Source organism: Microtus pennsylvanicus, chromosome 7 (assembly GCF_037038515.1).
Source record: "Microtus pennsylvanicus isolate mMicPen1 chromosome 7, mMicPen1.hap1, whole genome shotgun sequence".
NCBI lineage: Eukaryota > Metazoa > Chordata > Mammalia > Rodentia > Cricetidae > Microtus > Microtus pennsylvanicus.
In genome coordinates, this window is record NC_134585.1 from 50,854,643 (window position 1) to 50,873,899 (window position 19,257).

Consider the following 19,257-nt stretch of genomic DNA (forward strand, 5'->3'; position numbering starts at 1 on the left):
TCTCATGCTGGCAATAAACTTGTTAATGTGTAAGGATTTCCCAGGTCATACGGGTTTGGGTGGAATAAAAACTGCAAGGCTAAAGGTGTCATAGGAGCAGCTGGGACTTGGCACTGTGTGGCAGGGTTAGAGTCCCTTAAAAGAGTCCAGGGGAAGCCAAGGGTGAAGGTGCAACCTTATTTGCAATGGAAGCCCCAGGACTGGAGAGATCAGGAAGAGGTTGAGTCTCGGCACCACGTGGCATGGCTGTTGTATCTGAATAGAGGAAAAGAGGCCATTGGTAAAGGTGCAGCCTCAGATATAGGGAAGACATCAGCATATCGGAGGTGCCAAGCCCATGGGATGATCACTCAGGACAGCAGCAGCTGAGTGGAGCCCACCTGAGTCTATGAGACAAACTGTGGTTCGGAAGGCAGAGATGGAGAAATGGAGCTGCCCGCATCTGCTGGAACCCAGAAGATCATGATTCCCAGATGTTGTGTATCAATCTAAAGAACTAAAGGGCTCGTGAACCCCTTTCTACTGCAAGTCCATGATATCTTGAATCAAAACTTTACTAAGGCTTGGGTTTCAGTCTAGCCTACGAGTTCAAGCCAGAATGGGAGACAAATTCAATGAACAAGTTGAGAGTCTGATAAACGTCCCCTCCTGAGCTCAAGCCAGCTTTGGAGATGTGACACGCCGATTCCATTACTTTCTGTCTTTACTGATGACCCAGCTGTGCCACATGTGTGAATCAAGGCTCTCGCTGGCAAGTAACAACAGACCCACAAACAAAATCTCTCTCTCTCTTTCTCTCTCTCTCTCTCTCTCTCTCTCTCTCTCTCTCTCTCTCTCCTCCCTCCCTCCCCCCTCTCTCTCCCTCTCTCCCTCCCTCCCCCTCTCTCTCGTGAGCACCCATCACTGAAGGTGATACGTTCAAATGCAGTTAGTTCCTGGGCTTGGGCACCTTTCTCGGTTCCCAGGCTTCTTTTGGTGACTCGGCCACTCTGTGTTGATTTCATTCCAAGCTAAACTTGGGAGAGAAATCTCTGAGGCTAGTGCGGATGCGGTTCAGGGCATTGTGACTGGCTTAGCCTCCGTCTGCATGCTGGCCCCACAGAGACCATTGTGCCTTGTAGAATTATGTTTTCTGTCAGTAATAAAGACTGAAAGAGGAGCTGAAATGGTTTGATTTCACACAAGAAGTTCATAAATAAACTGCCCAACATACACATCCTGGCTCCCTGTCATTCTCAGCAATTCAGAGACTTCCTCTGTCTTTGCTTCTCCTCCCTCCCCTCTCGCCCCAGTCACCTCACCCCTGCCCCCAGGACAGCGCCCCACTCCTCTGGCCATTGGCTGTTACTAACCCCTAGGATAAAGGTAGTAAGCAAGGGTGTGTGAGCCAGGACTCTAAAAAGACCCTGAGAGCTAACGGCAACAACAATACTGTTCTGCCAGGCAAGCTGGGACACTCACCCCTCCTCCTGTCAGGGAAGAGGGGATGGAAGCGGCTCTGGGAGACCTGAGTGAATGGCTTGGGTTCCGGGACTCTATTCCAGAGAAACCTGCTGGTGCCCATTTGCCTATGACTAAAAACCTGCCTCTGCTTCCAGCTCTCTTCACTCTTTAGACCGCTTTGTTTACTGTTTGTTTGTTTGTTTTTAAAGATTTATTTATTTATTATGTATACAACTTTCTGCCTCCGTGTATACCCACATGCCAGAGGAGGGCGCCAGATCTCATTACAGATGGTTTGGAGCCACCGTGTGGTTGCTGGGAATTGAACTCAGGACCTCTGGAAGAGCAGACAGTGCTCTTAACCACTGAGCCATCTCTCCAGCCCCTGTTTTGTTTTTTTGAGACTGGATCAGCCACAGTTTATGCTGGTTTCAAACTCACTCTGTAGCTTAAGTCTCTGAAGCCCTGGCCCTCAGGTTGTCTCTCTCCGAAGCCCTGGGAGTCTCTCAGGCACTGCCACACCAGAGTAGATTCTCCTTTTCTTCATTCTCTTGCGGAGAGAAATCTTAATGCACTTTAGTCTACTACTTTCCAAGGAGCTGGTGAGACAAACGTGGGTCCAATTGTCGTAAATTTGTCTAGGTCTTGAGGAAAACTGTGACCCAGATGAATCTAGGTCTCATCCACTCTGGGATCCGGGACTGACTCTGGGCCTCACTGAGGAAAGCTGAGAAGGACAGTGACTGTCTCTAGACTTCAAGTTCACTTTGAGCTCCCTCTCCTACAAGCACATACACTGCTCTCATGCTCATGTGTGTGTGCATGTACACACTCGTGTATAGCCGCCCGTCCCTGTCAGATCTCTCACATCAGCACTCATGCACATATATGTGCAAGCACGTACCCTGTTGGGCTGTCTTCCGCTGGTAAATTTTTTTGTCATTGTCTTGCGCGTCTGTGTCTTTTAGAGGTCAGCCCCCGGCATCATACTCACTGTATCTCACCCAACGTCACCAGTGTTTTCTGGTCAGACAAAAAGTTCTCACTATAGAACAAACATGACACATCTTTTAAAAAATTAATATTTTGTGTCTGTGTGTGAGTGTGTGTAAGTGCATGTAGGTATCCTCTGAGGCCGGAAGAGAGCTGTTGTGGGATCCCCTGGAGCTGGAGTTGCACAGCTGTGGACTTCTCGGGTGCTAGGAACCCAGTCTTCTGCGGTTGCAACAATCACTCTCAACCCTGATCCATCTCTCCAGCTCCCACTATGTATTTTTTTGAAAGCTCATTTTGCCTAGAGATTTTGGAGAAACATATTCAGAACACATTGAAGATAACAAGAAAGCTGTTTTAGCTCTGTTTGTGAACAGGTTGACTAGTTAGACAAAAAGAACAGTATCTGGAATGAAGAAAAACAAGCGAAAAAGATCTCTAGGTTGTATCAGATGTATATCAGCTTGATTTTATAGCATCTTCACAATTGCCTGTTTTCTTAAATTTTTTGAAACCCATTGAGAGTAGATTCTGTCCTTAAATGACCTGCGGGCTGTCTACTGCATCTCTTCTCTGTAGCCTGCACTTAAATGACCTGCGGGCTGTCTACTGCATCTCTTCTCTGTAGCCTGCACTCGGTTTACTCCAGTGCAGGCACTGGACTTGGTATCCCTGAGAGTCTGTCAAGTCACAGGGAGGACAGTGTGACCCAGCAGAAAGGAGGGGATCATACACAAAGGGATTAGACTACAGTTTGCTTATAAATGGGCCAAAGGCAATGTTCTGCCAAAATGCACCATGACTGGAGTCAAGGGGTACCTGGGGTGGTCCTAAAAGAAACAGTCACTCTGATACTTGTAAGTTATTGTCTGAAGATCTTTCTCAACAGTCTGAAAAAGCCAGGCAAATTCCAGTGTGGAGAGGGAAGGGCTCACAAAGTCCCACATCTAACTGAGGTGCCATTGGCAATTGATGGGGGGGGGGGATGATGTGGGAGTGTCATATATCAATCTGTTGATTTCTTTGGCTAAGCAATAAAGAAACTGCTAGGCCCATTTGATAGGCCCATCCTTAGGTGGGTGGAGTAAACAGAACAGAACGCTGGGAGGAAGAGGAAGTGAGGTCAGACTCCATAGCTCTCCTCCCAGGCAGACACACGCGATGAAGCTCTGAACTAGAATCTTCCCGGTAAGACCGGTGCTCACAGATTGTTAGAGATGGGTTGATTGGGATATCAGAATTAGCCAGTAAGGGCTAGAGCTAAGGGCCAAGCAGTGATTAAATGAATACAGTGTCTGTGTAATTATTTTGGGGCATAAGTTAGCCGGAGCAGGCGGCTGGGGTGTTGGGGACGGACGCAGCCCCGCCACCGCCAATATTACTACAAATGGCGCCCACGTGATGGACTAAACCTACTTAAAAAACCTGAGAAGGCTTAAAAATAATGGAGAGAGAGTTTAACACAGATTTTTGCTGTTTGTTGGTGGCGTGCTGTAGAGAGATTTCCTGATTCAGCAACAGCAGCAGAAAAAACGCTGTGTCATTTCAAAGCGTGGCTTCCTGGGGCTGTGCCGCCAGTGCAAACTCTGGCTTTATGTTTGTATTCCCGCTTGGGATTGGAAGGAGGGTGCTCTGAGACCGTGATGATGACTCAGAGCTCCCCGCCTGCTCCTGGGCAGAAGGCAGAATCAGGCTTAGGCAGGCGGAAGAGCATGGCGGATTCCTGCCGCCATACAGAGACGTGTTTTCAGACTGCACAGTGCTCTGCATGTCAGATTTGGATGTAACTTGGATGAAAAGAATTTCTGTGCTGCACGCTCAGTCTCAGAATTAAAGTGCTGAGTGCCGCTCCTACCTGGTAACCCCAAGAGGCTTCCTGACTCAGCTTTAGCTGCAAAGCCTGCAGCTCATTAAGAGGTCCTGCCATGAAACACTTAAACGCTGTTGACGAAAAGCTGAACACATGCTTTTCGGTTTTCAGCCGTAGCAGGAAAAAAGCTGCGCCGTTTAAAAATGCCGGCTTTCTGGGCTGTCCTGCCAGGGCAAACTCTGACTGTTTGAGGCAGGAAGGCCGGCTACTGAGAGAGGATTTGAGTGTTGTCTGTTGTAGCTCGCTGGCTGGCAAGGACCTTGAAACGCCAGGTGTGGCTATAAACATGGCTGCAGCCTGTACCTCAGCCGTGAGGCTGGAAAGCTAAGGAATGGGCTGGATCCAGCCGGCAAAGCCACGCCTTTAATTCTACTGATATTGCTTGCTAAATTAAGGACTCATGTGGTCAGAAAAAGAGAGATATACAGTAAAGAGAGATTCAAAGACAAAGAAAATTTTTAAATGATTTAAAGTGTGTTAAAAATATATGCAGACTAAAAGTTAAAATTCTTAAAGTAAACCTCTGTGACTTCAAGGTGTGGTAGCACACGCCTTTAATCCCAGTGCCTAGAAGGCAGAGACAAACAGATCTCTGTGACTTCAAGGTGTGGTAGCAAACACCTTTAATCCCAATGCCTGGGAGGCAGAGACAGGCAGATCTCTGAGAGTTCAAAGACAGCCTGGTCTACAGGCCAAAGATATACGCTCAAAAAGCAAAAAGTTAACCTAGGAATGTCACAGATTAGATTTTTAAGCGCCTAGTGATTTAAAGGTGCAAATCAAAAGTGCTCCTGGATAGTAAAAAATTGCAGATTCACAATAGGACAGATTCAGACCACTAAATGAGTCAGACTGTTGGATGAATGTACGTAGGCTTGGGAGAGAGAAGAAAAGGAATATAGAGAATAAAGTTAATGGTTAAAAAAAAAAGGTAAAGTCTTTAGAGTACAGATAGTTAAAAGATTAAAAGAAATAAAGAAATATAAGCCACGTAAAAAATGGAAAATTCACAGAGAGTCTGGATTATGTACATTGTGTTTTCTTTAAAATTTTTGACTGTGAAGGAGCTAAGTACAGAGAGACATTTCATTATATGGACTGCCAAATGGAACCAGAACGGATATGATAAGGGTATTATGATTTCAGAATTTGGATCTAAGGACATGATGCTTTGGAAAGGAGTTTCTTCTTTTGTTTTCACAGAGGATGAGACCCTGTTCATTTCTTCTATTCCGATTTGGTATGATGGACCACGTCCTCCTGAAGGGTTGCTGTGAACATCTTCAGAAAATTGCTTCGCTCAACTGCCAACTGAGATGAAACTAGCACACAGGTTATACCATGAAAGACCTAATTAACGACGCCCCCATTCAGCAGGAAGCAGTTTGGAGAGAAAAAACTGCGCCCATGTTCCCAAATATGGTTTATAAATGTTCTTTTACATTTAAAGGGGGATATGATATAGACATGAATAATTTGCATTAGTATAGATTTCGCTTTATTGATAGAGATTTAAGGTCAATTTTGTTATATGTATAAATGTTTCTGATGTAACTTTACTTGATAACTGTTTTGTTATATGTAATTTTGCTATGTTAAGGTTAAAGCCTTCCTTTTTTTGTTTAAACAGAAAAAGGGGAAGTGATGTGGGAGTGTCATATATCAATCTGTTGATTTCTTTGGCTAAGCAATAAAGAAACTGCTAGGCCCATTTGATAGGCCCATCCTTAGGTGGGTGGAGTAAACAGAACAGAACGCTGGGAGGAAGAGGAAGTGAGGTCAGACTCCATAGCTCTCCTCCCAGGCAGACACACGCGATGAAGCTCTGAACTAGAATCTTCCCGGTAAGACCGGTGCTCACAGATTGTTAGAGATGGGTTGATTGGGATATCAGAATTAGCCAGTAAGGGCTAGAGCTAAGGGCCAAGCAGTGATTAAATGAATACAGTGTCTGTGTAATTATTTTGGGGCATAAGTTAGCCGGAGCAGGCGGCTGGGGTGTTGGGGACGGACGCAGCCCCGACACCGCCGATATTACTACAGGGGGAGTCGATTTTCTTCAGAGCTGTGTCTCTGATAGGCTTGTACACATTTCAGTGGACAGTTCCACACCCAGGCAAGTACTGGCAGCATTAGGTGGATTCTGTCGAGGATGGGAAGTTGAGGGAAGGAGCTGAGGGGTAGGTCTTATAAAAACATACTATATGCGTGTATGGCATTCCCAATCAATTTCAAAAGGTAACCACCATAGATTAAAGCACGTGAAGTATGTTTAAATCTCAAAACAACAATAACAGTTTGAGAAATATGAAGGCAAGCATGGTGATGGACACCTGTAATCCAAGCTCTTGAGAAGCTGAGACGGGGAACCATGAGGCTATCCTGGGCTAGCAAGCTCTTATTAGAAGAAAGAAAGACAATGAGGTGATGAGGGAGAGGGAAAGAAAATAACTTAAAACAAATAACTCAGTATTGGGGGGGGGGTCATTACATGCATAAAGAATACTGGGCATGCCCCTTTGCACTGAATTGCCAGAGCAGAGTAACCAAGTTAACTAGACCTTATTTGGCAGTTGTCTCCCTCACACAAAAGAGGGATTCCATTGGCTGGTCCAGCCAGAGCACTGGTTCTGAACCATGGATGGATTTTTCTGACGACTATACATCCTGGAGATGGTGAGGTTGAGTAGCAGAACGGAACTGATGACTAATTAAACCCAGGAACAGCTTGCCTGATTTCTTACAATGAACACACAGCCAGCTGGCTGATTGGTCCAAGCTTACATCCAGGATGCTGGCTTGCTGACCACCTCCTAGTCGCTAAACCAACAGTATCTCTTTTGTTGTTGTTTTGTTTGTTTGCTTGCTTGGAGACAGAGTTTCTCTGGGTAGCCCTGGCTGTCCTGGAACTGGCTCTGGAGACCAGGCTAGCCTTGAACTCACAGAATAACCTGTGTCTCTGCCAGAATTAAAGGCGTGCACCAACACTGCCTGAAAGTATTTCTTAAGGTATGTGGAGGAGGCCAGCAGCAGCGGTATCACCCGGCAGCCTGTTAGACATACAAATCACCAGGCTACCAGAGACCTACCAAACTAGAAACTCTGCAGAGGAGCTATGCCGTGGGTGTTAACTGCTCCTGCTGGACATGCTCCCAGGAAGACTTCTGTATCTCCAGTCAGAGAGTGCCTGTTCTTGGAGGTCCTTTTGTGGATCCCTGCAAGCTAGTCTCCTACCTTTGCAAGGGGCCCTTCCTTCACCCTCACATGTGTTTCTACTGCGTGCTAACTCCATGGGGTTGCAATGACATGCCTAAGAAGTCTGGTCACCTAATCCTGGGCCACTCGGGTTGCTGGGACTCTTCTGTCATCAAGAGACAACTCTTTGCTGGCTGGGGAGGGAATCAAAGCTTTCCTTTTCATTAGGTCCCTCTTGGCACTTTCCTGTTGCTCTTCATCTTACCAGCTCGAGGCTACAGAAAGGCAAAGAGCTAAAAACTTGTCTTTACAGTTGTACCTGACACCTTCGGTCTGTTAATATAATACAATAACATAGTACAATTATGCACAAATACCATAGAAAATACCATTCATCATCATCAACATAACATAGGTAGCCCTGGTTGGAACTCGCACTTGAGGATGACCTTGATCATCCTGCCTCCTCTTCCTGAATGATGGATTACAGACAAGGTCTACCAAGTTGTGCACGGCTGGGGAGCAACCCTGGGCTTCATGCTTGCTAGGCAAACATCCTACACGCTCAGAAACAAATCCAATAAAAAATAAACTCTGTAATTTTAGAATCTGAAAAAAAAGAGGTTTTGGGCATCTACACATACACATGCACACGCACACATACACACACACAAAATGGAGACATGGGGTACACAGGCGCTATCTTTATAGGATTTATTAAGCCTTTTAAAAACCAGAGCAGAAGAAAGTACAGGTCATGGAAACCCAGTCAACCAGAGGGATCTTTGAAGGCATTTCACGGGATACAAAAAGAGCGATAAGACTACTTTATGTGGTGAAAACTATTTGCATTTAGATTTATGATCTATTTAATCTATTTATGATCTATGCTGTATTTAAATTTAAATATATCTCTTTATGATCTGAACTAGAAATAGAAACAAAAGACTACAGTGCCATAGCTACTCACTCGCTTGTTGGTTCATTCATTTCATACTCACTGAGCACCCATAATACACCTGCCAAGTATGTTTATAGCACCAGGGCCAGCGCGCTAGCCTATGACAACATGCTCCGGCCTGACTAGAGCTTGTGGTCAAAGGGGAGAGAGTCAAGTCAGCAAAAGATTTATAACAAACTTTTATGGCTGCTGTCTCAGGATGTAAGGATTTCCCAGGAATTCATAGAAGGCTAACACAGCTGCTCAGAGACGAAAAAGTAAGAGCTGCACGCGAGGCCAGCGGCTTTGGTGTTGGAACCCTTTTCACAGACGCTTGATACAAAAAGATCCCAAAGTACACTGACCACAGGAAGGAAGTCTGGGTGGAGGAGACACCTCTGCGTTCTGGTGGACGTCAGCAACAGGCATAGGCTCACTGTATCAGCTTTTGGTACGTGTTGGTAAAGGTGAAAAAGGTCACGAAGATCAAGCCAGTGATGCCACCAATGACCAGGCCCAGCACGCTGCCATGTACTTGCATGGCCTGGCAGCGCTCGCCTGTATAGAAAAAGGCATGTCCAGAGACGCACCTGTGGAACAGAGCACAGAGAGTGGAAACTATTTGGATCGCAGGTGCGGACGACCCACCAGTAACAGCAATAACAGTACCAAACAGCCGCAGACCACTGCCAGCCTCTCCATGGGCTTTATAGGTATCAATTCATTTAGCCACGACATGGCATTTTGCGGTAGGGGTTGTAATCCAGCCCTTCTCATTGTTGTTATTTAAGCTGAGGAAGGATAAATAACTCTGAGTCCCATGGTTGGTGTTTACCACCTGAAGCCAAGAAACAGATACTATGCTAGTTAAGGTTGTTAACACATAGTAGGGACCTAACAGCTAAACTTGGGGACTGTTTTCTTTTGAAAATGTTAACATAGCAATCACTGGGGAAGGGCTCCCCAGCTTCCACAATGACCACTCAGCCTTTGTTCAAAGAATCTCTGCTGCAGGTTGGGGTGCTCATGAGTTAGGGGTCCTTTTATTAGCACTGGAGTTGCTTTATTTTCTTAGTTCTTGGGTGAGTGTTGAGACAGGGTGCATTGTGACACCCCAGACTAGCCTGGAAATCATCATGTAGCTTCTGCTGGCTTCAAACTCATGATCCTCCTGCACCAGCCTCTCAAGTGCCAGGATGACGAAAATAAACCACCACATCTGCCCCCCCCCTTTTAAAAATCTTTAAAGGATTCATCTCTAGCTTGAGAATTTGCTTCCTAATTGGTAACAGCAACCATACACATCTTTCTTCTGACCCAATGGTACCAGCTTGAGTGATTTTTAGCAAGCTTATCCCACAAAGGGCCAGCTTCAGGACTGTGGAAAAGAATACTTTGGAGTATGCATGGTAACTCCTGGCCTCTCTTCTGGGACAAGTGAGGCTAGCAGGGGGACCTACGGGGATTTGTTGATGTGTCCTCAGTGTCCCCAGGAGCACTGAACATAATAAGAGTAATGTATTCTGGGTCTCTGGTATTTAAAGCATAAGTTCAATCTAATTATTAAAAAAAATCTAGAGTCAATACAATTAAGGAAAATGTTACATGGTAATGGTGTCACACTTCAAAGATGTCAAAGTGATGAAAGAAAAGGATTGCTCCAAATTGACAGAGACTAAGGAAACATGGAAATAAATGTATTGTGGGGTTTGGGAACAGAAAGAGGACATTCAGCTGTTGGAAGCTTAATGAAGTCTGCTGTCTGGTCCATAGAGCTGTGTTGCTGTTGTGTCTGGCCTTTGCTGGTTGTAAACATGACAGGAAGCCATTCTAAGGACACAGGGAAATCTGTAGTATTTGCACCGTGTATCTACAAGCCTGAGATCATTTCCAAGTCAAAGCTTAAAAGGAAAGAACTGAAGCGCATGCAGCGTGGCCCCTACATCTGCTTTTATCCTGCCAGCTGCAGGTGATGGTTCTTTCATTCCACATATCTATTTATGACATATTCTTTTGTTTTTATGCAAATATTAGAAAAATAACCCTCCTACACAGCAGATTGTACAGACAGGCAAGGCCCAACTCCAGCATTGATTATTTGGAAAATTTGGGACAAATTACCCTTTGTACATTCATCTCCCTGATATGCTAGATGAAGGTAAGAAGAACCATGTCTCAGGGGCAGAAAAGATAACTCAGAGCGTTTCATACAGTGCTAAGGAGGACACATGATATCCGCAGGCAGAAATATGATGATAATCACACCTTCCCTTTACACTTACTGGAAACATAATAACAGAACAGAACTGATGGATTGTAAAAACTATTACTGCTATTACTGATAGGTAACTAATAAGACATCTGCTGTCCATGAAGATTTCAGTTTGATCTTGATTCTCTGTAGAGGTCACAGAACAGAGAGCCTTTAGGCTAAAGCCTTAAGTTGTGTGTGAGCCCTAGTGCCATAGTCAAGGCAAGCAGTATCTTGTATAATGTAGTCACTGCCGTGTTCTTTTATGTGGGGTGTGTGTGTGTGTGTGTGTATATCTGTCTGTGAGTACACATGTGTGGTGTGCTCATGTGCATGTTGCCAGAGAAAGACACTGGTTATCTTCCTCAGTCTCTCTTTGCCTTCCTTTTTGAGACAGGGTCTCTCACTGAACCAGAAGCTGGCCAATTTAGCTAGGATGTCAGGCCAGTGAGCTCCATCTATTCTCCTGTCCCCACCTTCCCAGAACTGAGGTCCTCAGAGGCCACATCCTAGTAGGTACCCCTGCTAGCCTCACTTGTCCCAGAAGACATAACAGAGCCATTGTGCTCTGGTTTTGTGGGGTGCTAGAGACCCAAACTCGAGTCCTCAGGTTGTGTAGCAAACACTACCAACTGATACATCTCAGCCCCGCCATTGTGAGTTTTTGAACAGCAAGTTTGACTCAGATATGCTACCTCCTCCTCCCCCTGCCACCATTGTCCTTGGAGCCTACCTGCAGCTGGCCATGCCTTTCACGTTCACGCAGATGCCTTCATTCTGGCACGGGTTTGGGTCACAGGGGTCTCTGAAGTACTGCGGCCAGTTGTGATCCTCCATGGGGCCAGTATTCTTCACTGAGCGCTTCTGCCGGCTGGGCTGTCCCTGGTCCAGGCTGCTTGGCAGGGCTTTCTCCAACATGGCTCTTCCAGAGCTTTCTCTCAAGACAGGAGGCTCCTGACCTTGGAGAAGGAGGGCTCGGGAGACGACACTTTGGGCTGGAACGGGAACTTCAGTCTGACTCAGGTGGGTGAGATCTTCAGGAAACAGGCCACGGCAGAGAGAGGATTCAAAATTAATAAATGACTGTGGTCAACACCCACCCTGGAAGTTCCCTGAGCCTCCTCTGTCTTCCACAAAGCCAGATGTTACATGGAAAAATGACTTATCTCACGCTGCCAGCTTCTTTATTGTAAAATTACTGTGCCTCAAGTTTGCTGACTGAGTTTCCCAAAGGAAGCATAGATTGAGGCTAACCTGAGTCAGCTCCCTGATAAACTAGCACAAAGACAACACTTTAGAAAGACGGAATTTCGGTTCTTTCAGGTATAGTTAAATATTACAGTTTTTAATACAAAGAAATGACAGGTGTTTGAAAGCTAGATATACTTGCCCTGGGTTGTTAGTCATATAACAGACAGATGTGTCACTGTGTCACGTGGTACATTCTGCATGACTATGTCTAATCTTTATGTGTCAATCAAACATTATACGAGAATAGGAATCTTTGACCAAACAAGTAAAATGTGGCTATTATAACACAGCCTTTTTTTTTAAAACAAACAAACTTTATCCAACAACAACAACAAAAAGAATTCCCACCTCCCTGACTCACTTTAAAACCAAGGTTTTGAAAAAAAAAAAGGCTGTGTTATAATAGCCACATTTTACTTGTTTGGTCAAAGATTCCTATTCTGATCGGGGGAGGGGGAGGGAAATGGGAGGCGGTGGCAGGGAGGAGGCAGAAATCCTTAATAAATAAATAAATTTAAAAAAAAATAAAAAAAAATAAAAAAAAATAAAACCAAGGTGAATCAGTAGGCCACGCAGAGCCTAGAACTGTTGACCTAAGGAGTTTAACAAAGTACCTTCAAAGTCTACGAAGATGATGAGGGTGTCGTCCTTAAGGAAGTGTCTCCTCCTCAGCAGCTCATGGGAGATGGCCTGGCCCCAGCCCCAGTCAATGCTTTTAAAACATTTACAGGCTTCATCATACTCTCCTACCTTGGATGGCCTGTCCCAGATGACAGAGCCATTTAAAGCTGCAGAGTGATGAGGAGCATACACTTTCGTTAGCTTTTATACTAATTTTGTCTTTAATGAACATGAAGGGCTTTGTTAAAACACAAATGCACACCCCCACACACTCAAATAAAGGTTTTTTTTTCTATTTACCCTAGGATTTTATTCAGAATTGAGAGGTGAGAAGGCCAGAGAACCACAGCCTGGCTTGTTTGCCTTCTACCAAGTGGCTTCCTTAATAACGGGCACAAGGAGACCACTGCTGATTCTTCGCTAAGGCTTATGTCTCTTTTGGGGAAAAAAAGGCAACCTATTTTTTGTTGATGTTAGTTTATCTCATGGACATACCGATGCCAGTCAGTCTCAGACTTAACACATCAATACTATAGAAAGCTTTATGACGCCCGACTTTTTGGTGGACAATATCTGCCTTGTCAGTTAGATTGAGTTCAATTTGAAGGGGGCCATTTGAGTTCCTGGAGCCTGAGTCTCCATCCCCGGAATAAGCTTTGCATAGACTGCAAGGAAATTTAGGATAAAGAAAGAACAATGGCACTGAAAAACCATAATAGGACTGTAGAGGTGACTCAGTCTACTATCAAACGGAGAAACTGAGTCTGATCCCCAGAACCCACACTAAAACAACAGCGACAACGAAACCCCTAAGCACAGTGGCATTTGCTTGCAACCCCAGCACTGGGGCAATGGTGGCATGCAGATCCCTGGGGTCTCTGCCTTGCTGCTATAGCCTACTTTACTGTTCTAGACTACACCCTGTGACAAAAGAATGTGGGAGGGGGAGCTGGGGAGATGGCTCAGCAGTTAGGAATGCAGTTACTGCTCCTGCAGAGGACCTAAGTTCAATTCCCAACACCTTCATCAGGCGTCTGTCTCATAACCTCTTGGAACTCTCCTTCCCAGGGATCTGAAGCCTCCACCCTCTGCTAGCATTGGAACTTAAATGGATACATACATCTACACACACATACTTACTACTAATAATAAGAAGAAATGTTCTGAAAAAGGTGAATGGTGCCTGAAGAGAAACACTCAAGATTGTTCTCTGTCCTCCACATATACACTGATACACACACACACACACACACACACACACACACACACACCAGCCTGTAACGCCACACTCACATCATTATGTCACTCCTATACACAAGGGGAAACTGAGGGATACTGTTTTCTTTAACATGGATCCTGGCCATCCCACTGAGGGGCGTTTTTGGTTTTTGTTTTTTCTCAAAGTACCTACCTGTTTGGGACCTGGAGGTAGTGAACATCAAGCTTAAGGACATCCTGTTCCTGACATCGGGGTCCTGGTCCAGGATGGTCATTATGGCCTGTCTATTTTCCACTGGCCATTCCAGAATTGCATCGTTCTCCCCACTGTTCAAGTGGAAAGAGAGTCCCAGATAGCCAGGATTACTGGTGACTCTACCATTGGGGTACAGGGTCACCCCTATACCGTAGCCTTCAGAACTGTAGAACCTAGGGCTCAAGCGTGCCTCCCCTTGCACCGTGTCTGCAAGGAGCTGGGAGATGTTCCGTATGGTCCAAACTCCAGTCGGGCAGGGGGTTTCTGTCAGAGTGACGTCATCCAGGAAAATACCCCCAGCTGAGTTCTTAGGGTCACCTTTGGTGCCCTGGAAAAGGTAGCGAAATTTCTTTTCTTCTGTGAGTGTCACGTGAGCAATTTTCCAGTTGTGGTCAGAATCTCCTGGGGACAAAGGTTTATCAGAGTTGATGTCAACAATTAATAAGCCTGGCATATCACTTCCCTCATTCATTCTTCATGGCAGTTCCTACCACGGGCATCCTACCATAGGCACATTAAGCAACGTTGCCAAAGAAACACCGTGATAATTAAAGGCAGCCTTCACAGCAGTGGCCTTCACTGCGGCAACTTCACAGGCATGTCCTTGTGCTCGTTCTGATTTCCCTTGCTTCCCCACTCCTCTCCCCAAAGCCAGGGTTTATTTTACAACTGATATTCAAATCTTAATCGGTTTTGCTTTTCACTATTTTTAAAGACACAGGTTTCCCCCTGAGCCAACTTGCTGGTAGCACAGCACTCCGCCCTCTACGGCAGCACTAAAATGCCCATGCCTTCATCTAAATCATAGAAAATAGACATTTTTAGGAGTCAAAAATCAAATAATGGGTGGATTTCCTATGGCTCAGCCTGGGACATGTTGCTAAAATCTCCTAGTCTAGACTTCCTCACAGATTTGGAAACACCAGTATGGAGGTGACCTGGGGAATCCAGGGTTACCAGAAGCCAGTGATGCGGCCTAAGAGCAGACAGGATCTACTTGCTCTTTTGCTGAGGCTGAACTAGAAACGGGAAGTTTGAATAAAGAGCTGAAGTAAGAGGCGAGAGGGACCAATCTAGAATATGAGGTCATGGGTTGAACAACCAGAGTATGACACGGAGATGTGGTAGAGACAGAGTGACTCAGTATGCCAAACACAGGCAAAGAAAGTCAGTCGGAAATGAAGCGGAGAGGAGACCCTAGGGATGACCTCTTTCCTCCTCTGCATCTTCTAGCCATTGCTAAGCTCTTCCCTGAACCAAGATCATCCATATCCCTCTTGGTTCTTGGGTCCCTCTAAGAATGACCATGGAGACACTCCTGTGTGGAACTGGCCACATGCTCAGACACACTGAGGAGGCAGAGAAGGTCCATGAACCACACCAGTAATACGGGAATCTATGTAGCTGTCATCTCTTGCATTAGAACACATGGCAGGAAATGCACTGGGTGACTGAAAGTCTAGAATGGGGACATAGATGTGAACTTGGCACCCAGCAGATTACAGATGGTGGGAATTCTGGCAAGCGAATGGAAGTTCCCTTCTTGCTACTGAGTAACTGCTTTGATTTCATTTTTTGTCTTAAATGCAGGTTGTGAGAAGGAGGCTGAAGTGTGGGGCGGGGTAGTGGCAGACTAGAGACTACACCACGTGATCAGGTAAAATCAAATTCCTAAGATTTTACCTAAGTGACAGGGTTCCCTCATTCAGCCACAATTATTTGAGACAATTGTTTGAGACGAACTTCATCTGTGGTAGTTCAGATTATCATCTATTCAAGGTCCTGGCCTCACTATAAACATAAGCTCTATATGTGTAGGAGTGTGTGTGTGTGTGTGTGTGTGTGTGTGTGTGTGTATGTTTGTGTGGTCATACATTTGTATGTAAACATGTAGCTAAGCTTATATATAAAAGTCTTGCAGACTCCTATCTTATATATTAATAAGATATTGATAGACACATTTTTTTATGTAAGTATCTGGGTTAAAATAGGCATTTCACCAAAGATACAAGCTACCACAAGACGGTTGTTACTAACTTGTGCCAAATACCCCATAAGCGCCAACCTAAGAATGGGCTGATTCCAAAATCCATTTATATCTTATTTTTAGGAAATTTACAAAGATACCCTATGGAAAGTCATATCAGATTAAGGAACTTAATTCCACTTGGAGTGGTTTCACAGTTCCAGGGTAACATTTTCAGAGTGAGCTGAACATGCTTATCAACCAGTCCACCAATATTATCATTATCATTATATTTACCACACATTTTCATTTTAAATATTCTTTGCTTTTAAAGGGCATCTTTAAAATGCTAGTTCTTTGCATTAAAGCTTTATTTATTAAAATAAAAGTAAAAGGCATATGGCCAACATCTTTCCACCATAGTAGCTTTGATTAATTATAGCCAGGCACAGCAAAGCATGACTCTCCCCTGAGGCCAAAAGAGGAGAAAAAGCCATGACTACAGAGTTCTCAGCCAGCTGATGATGGAGTGGGTAGAGGTGATTGGACACTCACTCTTCCCAAAGACATCTCAGGAAGTTTTCTCCCTTTAATGAAAGCAGTCTGTTTAAGAAAATGGAAACGATATTTACTTTGTAGGGTTTATTTTGAGGACTTCTTTGTTGGGTGGGGAAAGGGAAAGTTTGTTTCTCTTGCTTGTTCTGAAAGACTCACAATAACAACAATAACTAGTAATATTTAGCTTTAAGGAGTTAGGTCTGATGACCCTCACAGCCCACAGCCTACCTTGGTAGCCAAAGGTTTTTATTTTGACTTCCAGAAACACACTCAACATGTAAATGGCCACAATGGAGTTGGCCAAATCAATAGCTTATGTTCCTATCACTATTATAAATGCTGAAGCAACTGGAACCTACTTGGGAAGTCCTAAGAAGGAGACTTCAAGATGATGTCATTTCCTTCCCTGAAAAAAGACCAAAACTAGTTATGGCCAATTGTTTAGCATTTCTTCACTTTTGTGTCTCCACCTCTGAATCATCTCCTTTCTTGGATTTGTCTACTCGTATGGCCTCCTCTAAGAGTATCTGTAAGCCTCACCTAAGCCCTTAATTTTCAAATGTTTAAAACACTCTGGTAACAAGCCAGAGATTGTGGTGGACTTTCAGAAAAGTCTGAGGGAGATGGAGGAAGGTGAAGAGGAAGTAGAAGAAGGATGGAAGGAGAAAGAGAGGGCAAGAAAAGGATGAAAAAGATGACAGGAGAGAGACCCGGGACAGAGAGGACCATGGCCCCAGGTTTTCATAAGCCAGTGCTTCAGGCAGGTTCTAGGTACCTTGAAAGGTCTGTATCTTCACCAGCTTGCGCACGTTGCCCGTGCCGTCATCCCTTCTCACCCAGATGCTGAGTTTGTCTGCGGAGCTTCCTGTCATCTTATAAAAAAACTGCAGGCACTGCTGCTTCCTCTTGGGGTAAAGGATCCGCGACTCCAGAAGGGCTACTTCGTCTGTCACCCCCAAGCTGGTATTGAAGTACATGAAGTAACCGGCACCTGTGGAGAGAGGAGCCAACATCCCATCTCTGCCTTTCGTGACTCCTGTGACCCAGAATCCTCTACCCAAAGAGGAGTAGGAAACTATAACTGTTATCAGGCACCAAAGCTAGAACGTCTCTGAGGAATAGAACTAGGAACATCCTCTCTCAAGGGGCATAGTTACTAACTGGCTAACACCAACGTTCTGCACATCTCTCTATTGTATTTATATTGATTTACTTTGGGGGAGAGATTTACTTAGGTCAGGCTGGTTTTGAACTCATGATCCTCCTTGCTTAGCCTCTAGAATGCTGAAATTTCAAAGTAATAATGTAAAGACTTCCTACAAAACATGCAAGTATCTCATATAGGCATTTTAATGTTAGCAGAATACAGTAATAGTAATACTTTGAGTGAAAATGACTTTTACCTGTTTCCTTTTAGCCTTTTATGAGGCTACTGTAAGTTGTGCGGTTACCATGGTGTTTCCATTGGCGGGTACTGACCCAGAAACATTGCCCCCCATTAGAAAGTCAAGTTATTAATGAGGCATGCTTTTAACAGTTTTGACATGGTAAACATACAGAGCTTTCTTTTTATTTTTATTTAAAGTATTTCAAAATATATTCCTCGGCTGGAGGGAACAGGAGGAGAAGGAAGGAGGGGAAATGTCAGTCGGGATGTAAAATGAACAAAAAAATTAATAAAAATATAGAAGTGAGATAAAATCCAATGTGCTCATGCAAATATATATAGAGATACATAGTACAACTATCAAATCAAAGTAATTAGCATATATTCACCTTCAATAATTATTTTTTCCTTGTGGTAAGAACATTGAAACTCATTCAACTACTTTGAGATATACAATATATTATTGCTAATTATAAAAATGTATTCCTTGGCAATTTCATATATGCATACAATGCATTTTGATAATATGTACCCTCTATGTCCCTATACCTACTCCCGTGAAACTCCTTCCCAACACATTCTCCTCCTATTTAAGTCGTTTATTTTGTGTCGCCTACTGAGTCTAAGTAAGGTCACCTGCACACAGGGGTGCGGAGTTTCTACAATGTTCTCTTGCTTCTCCACAGCCTGGATACTTTTTATTGAGTTCATGATTAAGATACGAGAACTAATCTTTGTCCTTGTTCAGATTTTCAGGTCTGATAATGAGCTCAATAACCATTCACCACCTCGGGGTGATGACCTTTGACCATCACCAACCTTTGCACTGTCCCACCAAGGTGTGGTCCACCTGTCCAGGCCGACTGCTGTCCTCGTGGACCCAGTCATCGTCATCTCTGGTCCCCTGGATCATTCCACAGATGTTTGTCTTCTCAAAGGCACAGTGGTCCAGCAGGGTATGAGTTGCAGCTATATATGATATATGATATTTTTGACACATGGTTAGAAATGTAAGTATCTCATTCCAAATGCCTTAAGCCAATAAAGCACCACTGTTTAAACAAAACCAAGCCACAGGCCTTTCATTTTCCTAAAGTTTTCCCAAATGGAGCTCTTACTGTCATCGGTTCACTCTTAGATTGGAGACACAGAACCATGTAGCTCAGAAAATCAGAATAAAGACCTGTGATCATTCCTTGCTAGACAGGCCAACATGAAGTCAAGGCCAAGGATGAGGCAGCTAGCTCAATGGGCTTTAGTCACTAGGCCCCTGTATACTTTTAGAAAGCTCTCTTGGAAAATGTCCCC

General features: G+C 44.5%; 1 protein-coding gene across 1 annotated transcript in view; it reads right to left on the reverse strand.

Moving 5' to 3' along the window:
• Nucleotides 1-8,622: 8,622 nt before the first annotated feature.
• Nucleotides 8,623-19,257, reverse strand: part of Mep1a (meprin A subunit alpha) — a 36,883-nt gene continuing 26,248 nt past the window's right edge. Inside the window, exons 10-15 of the mRNA XM_075979144.1 lie at nucleotides 18,769-18,918; nucleotides 17,338-17,553; nucleotides 13,976-14,440; nucleotides 12,558-12,755; nucleotides 11,426-11,726; nucleotides 8,623-9,031 (exon numbers count right to left, since the gene is read on the reverse strand). Coding sequence (XP_075835259.1) covers nucleotides 8,875-9,031; nucleotides 11,426-11,726; nucleotides 12,558-12,755; nucleotides 13,976-14,440; nucleotides 17,338-17,553; nucleotides 18,769-18,918 — 1,487 coding nt within the window. The 3' untranslated portion in view covers nucleotides 8,623-8,874. The remainder of the gene's footprint in view (nucleotides 9,032-11,425; nucleotides 11,727-12,557; nucleotides 12,756-13,975; nucleotides 14,441-17,337; nucleotides 17,554-18,768; nucleotides 18,919-19,257) is intronic.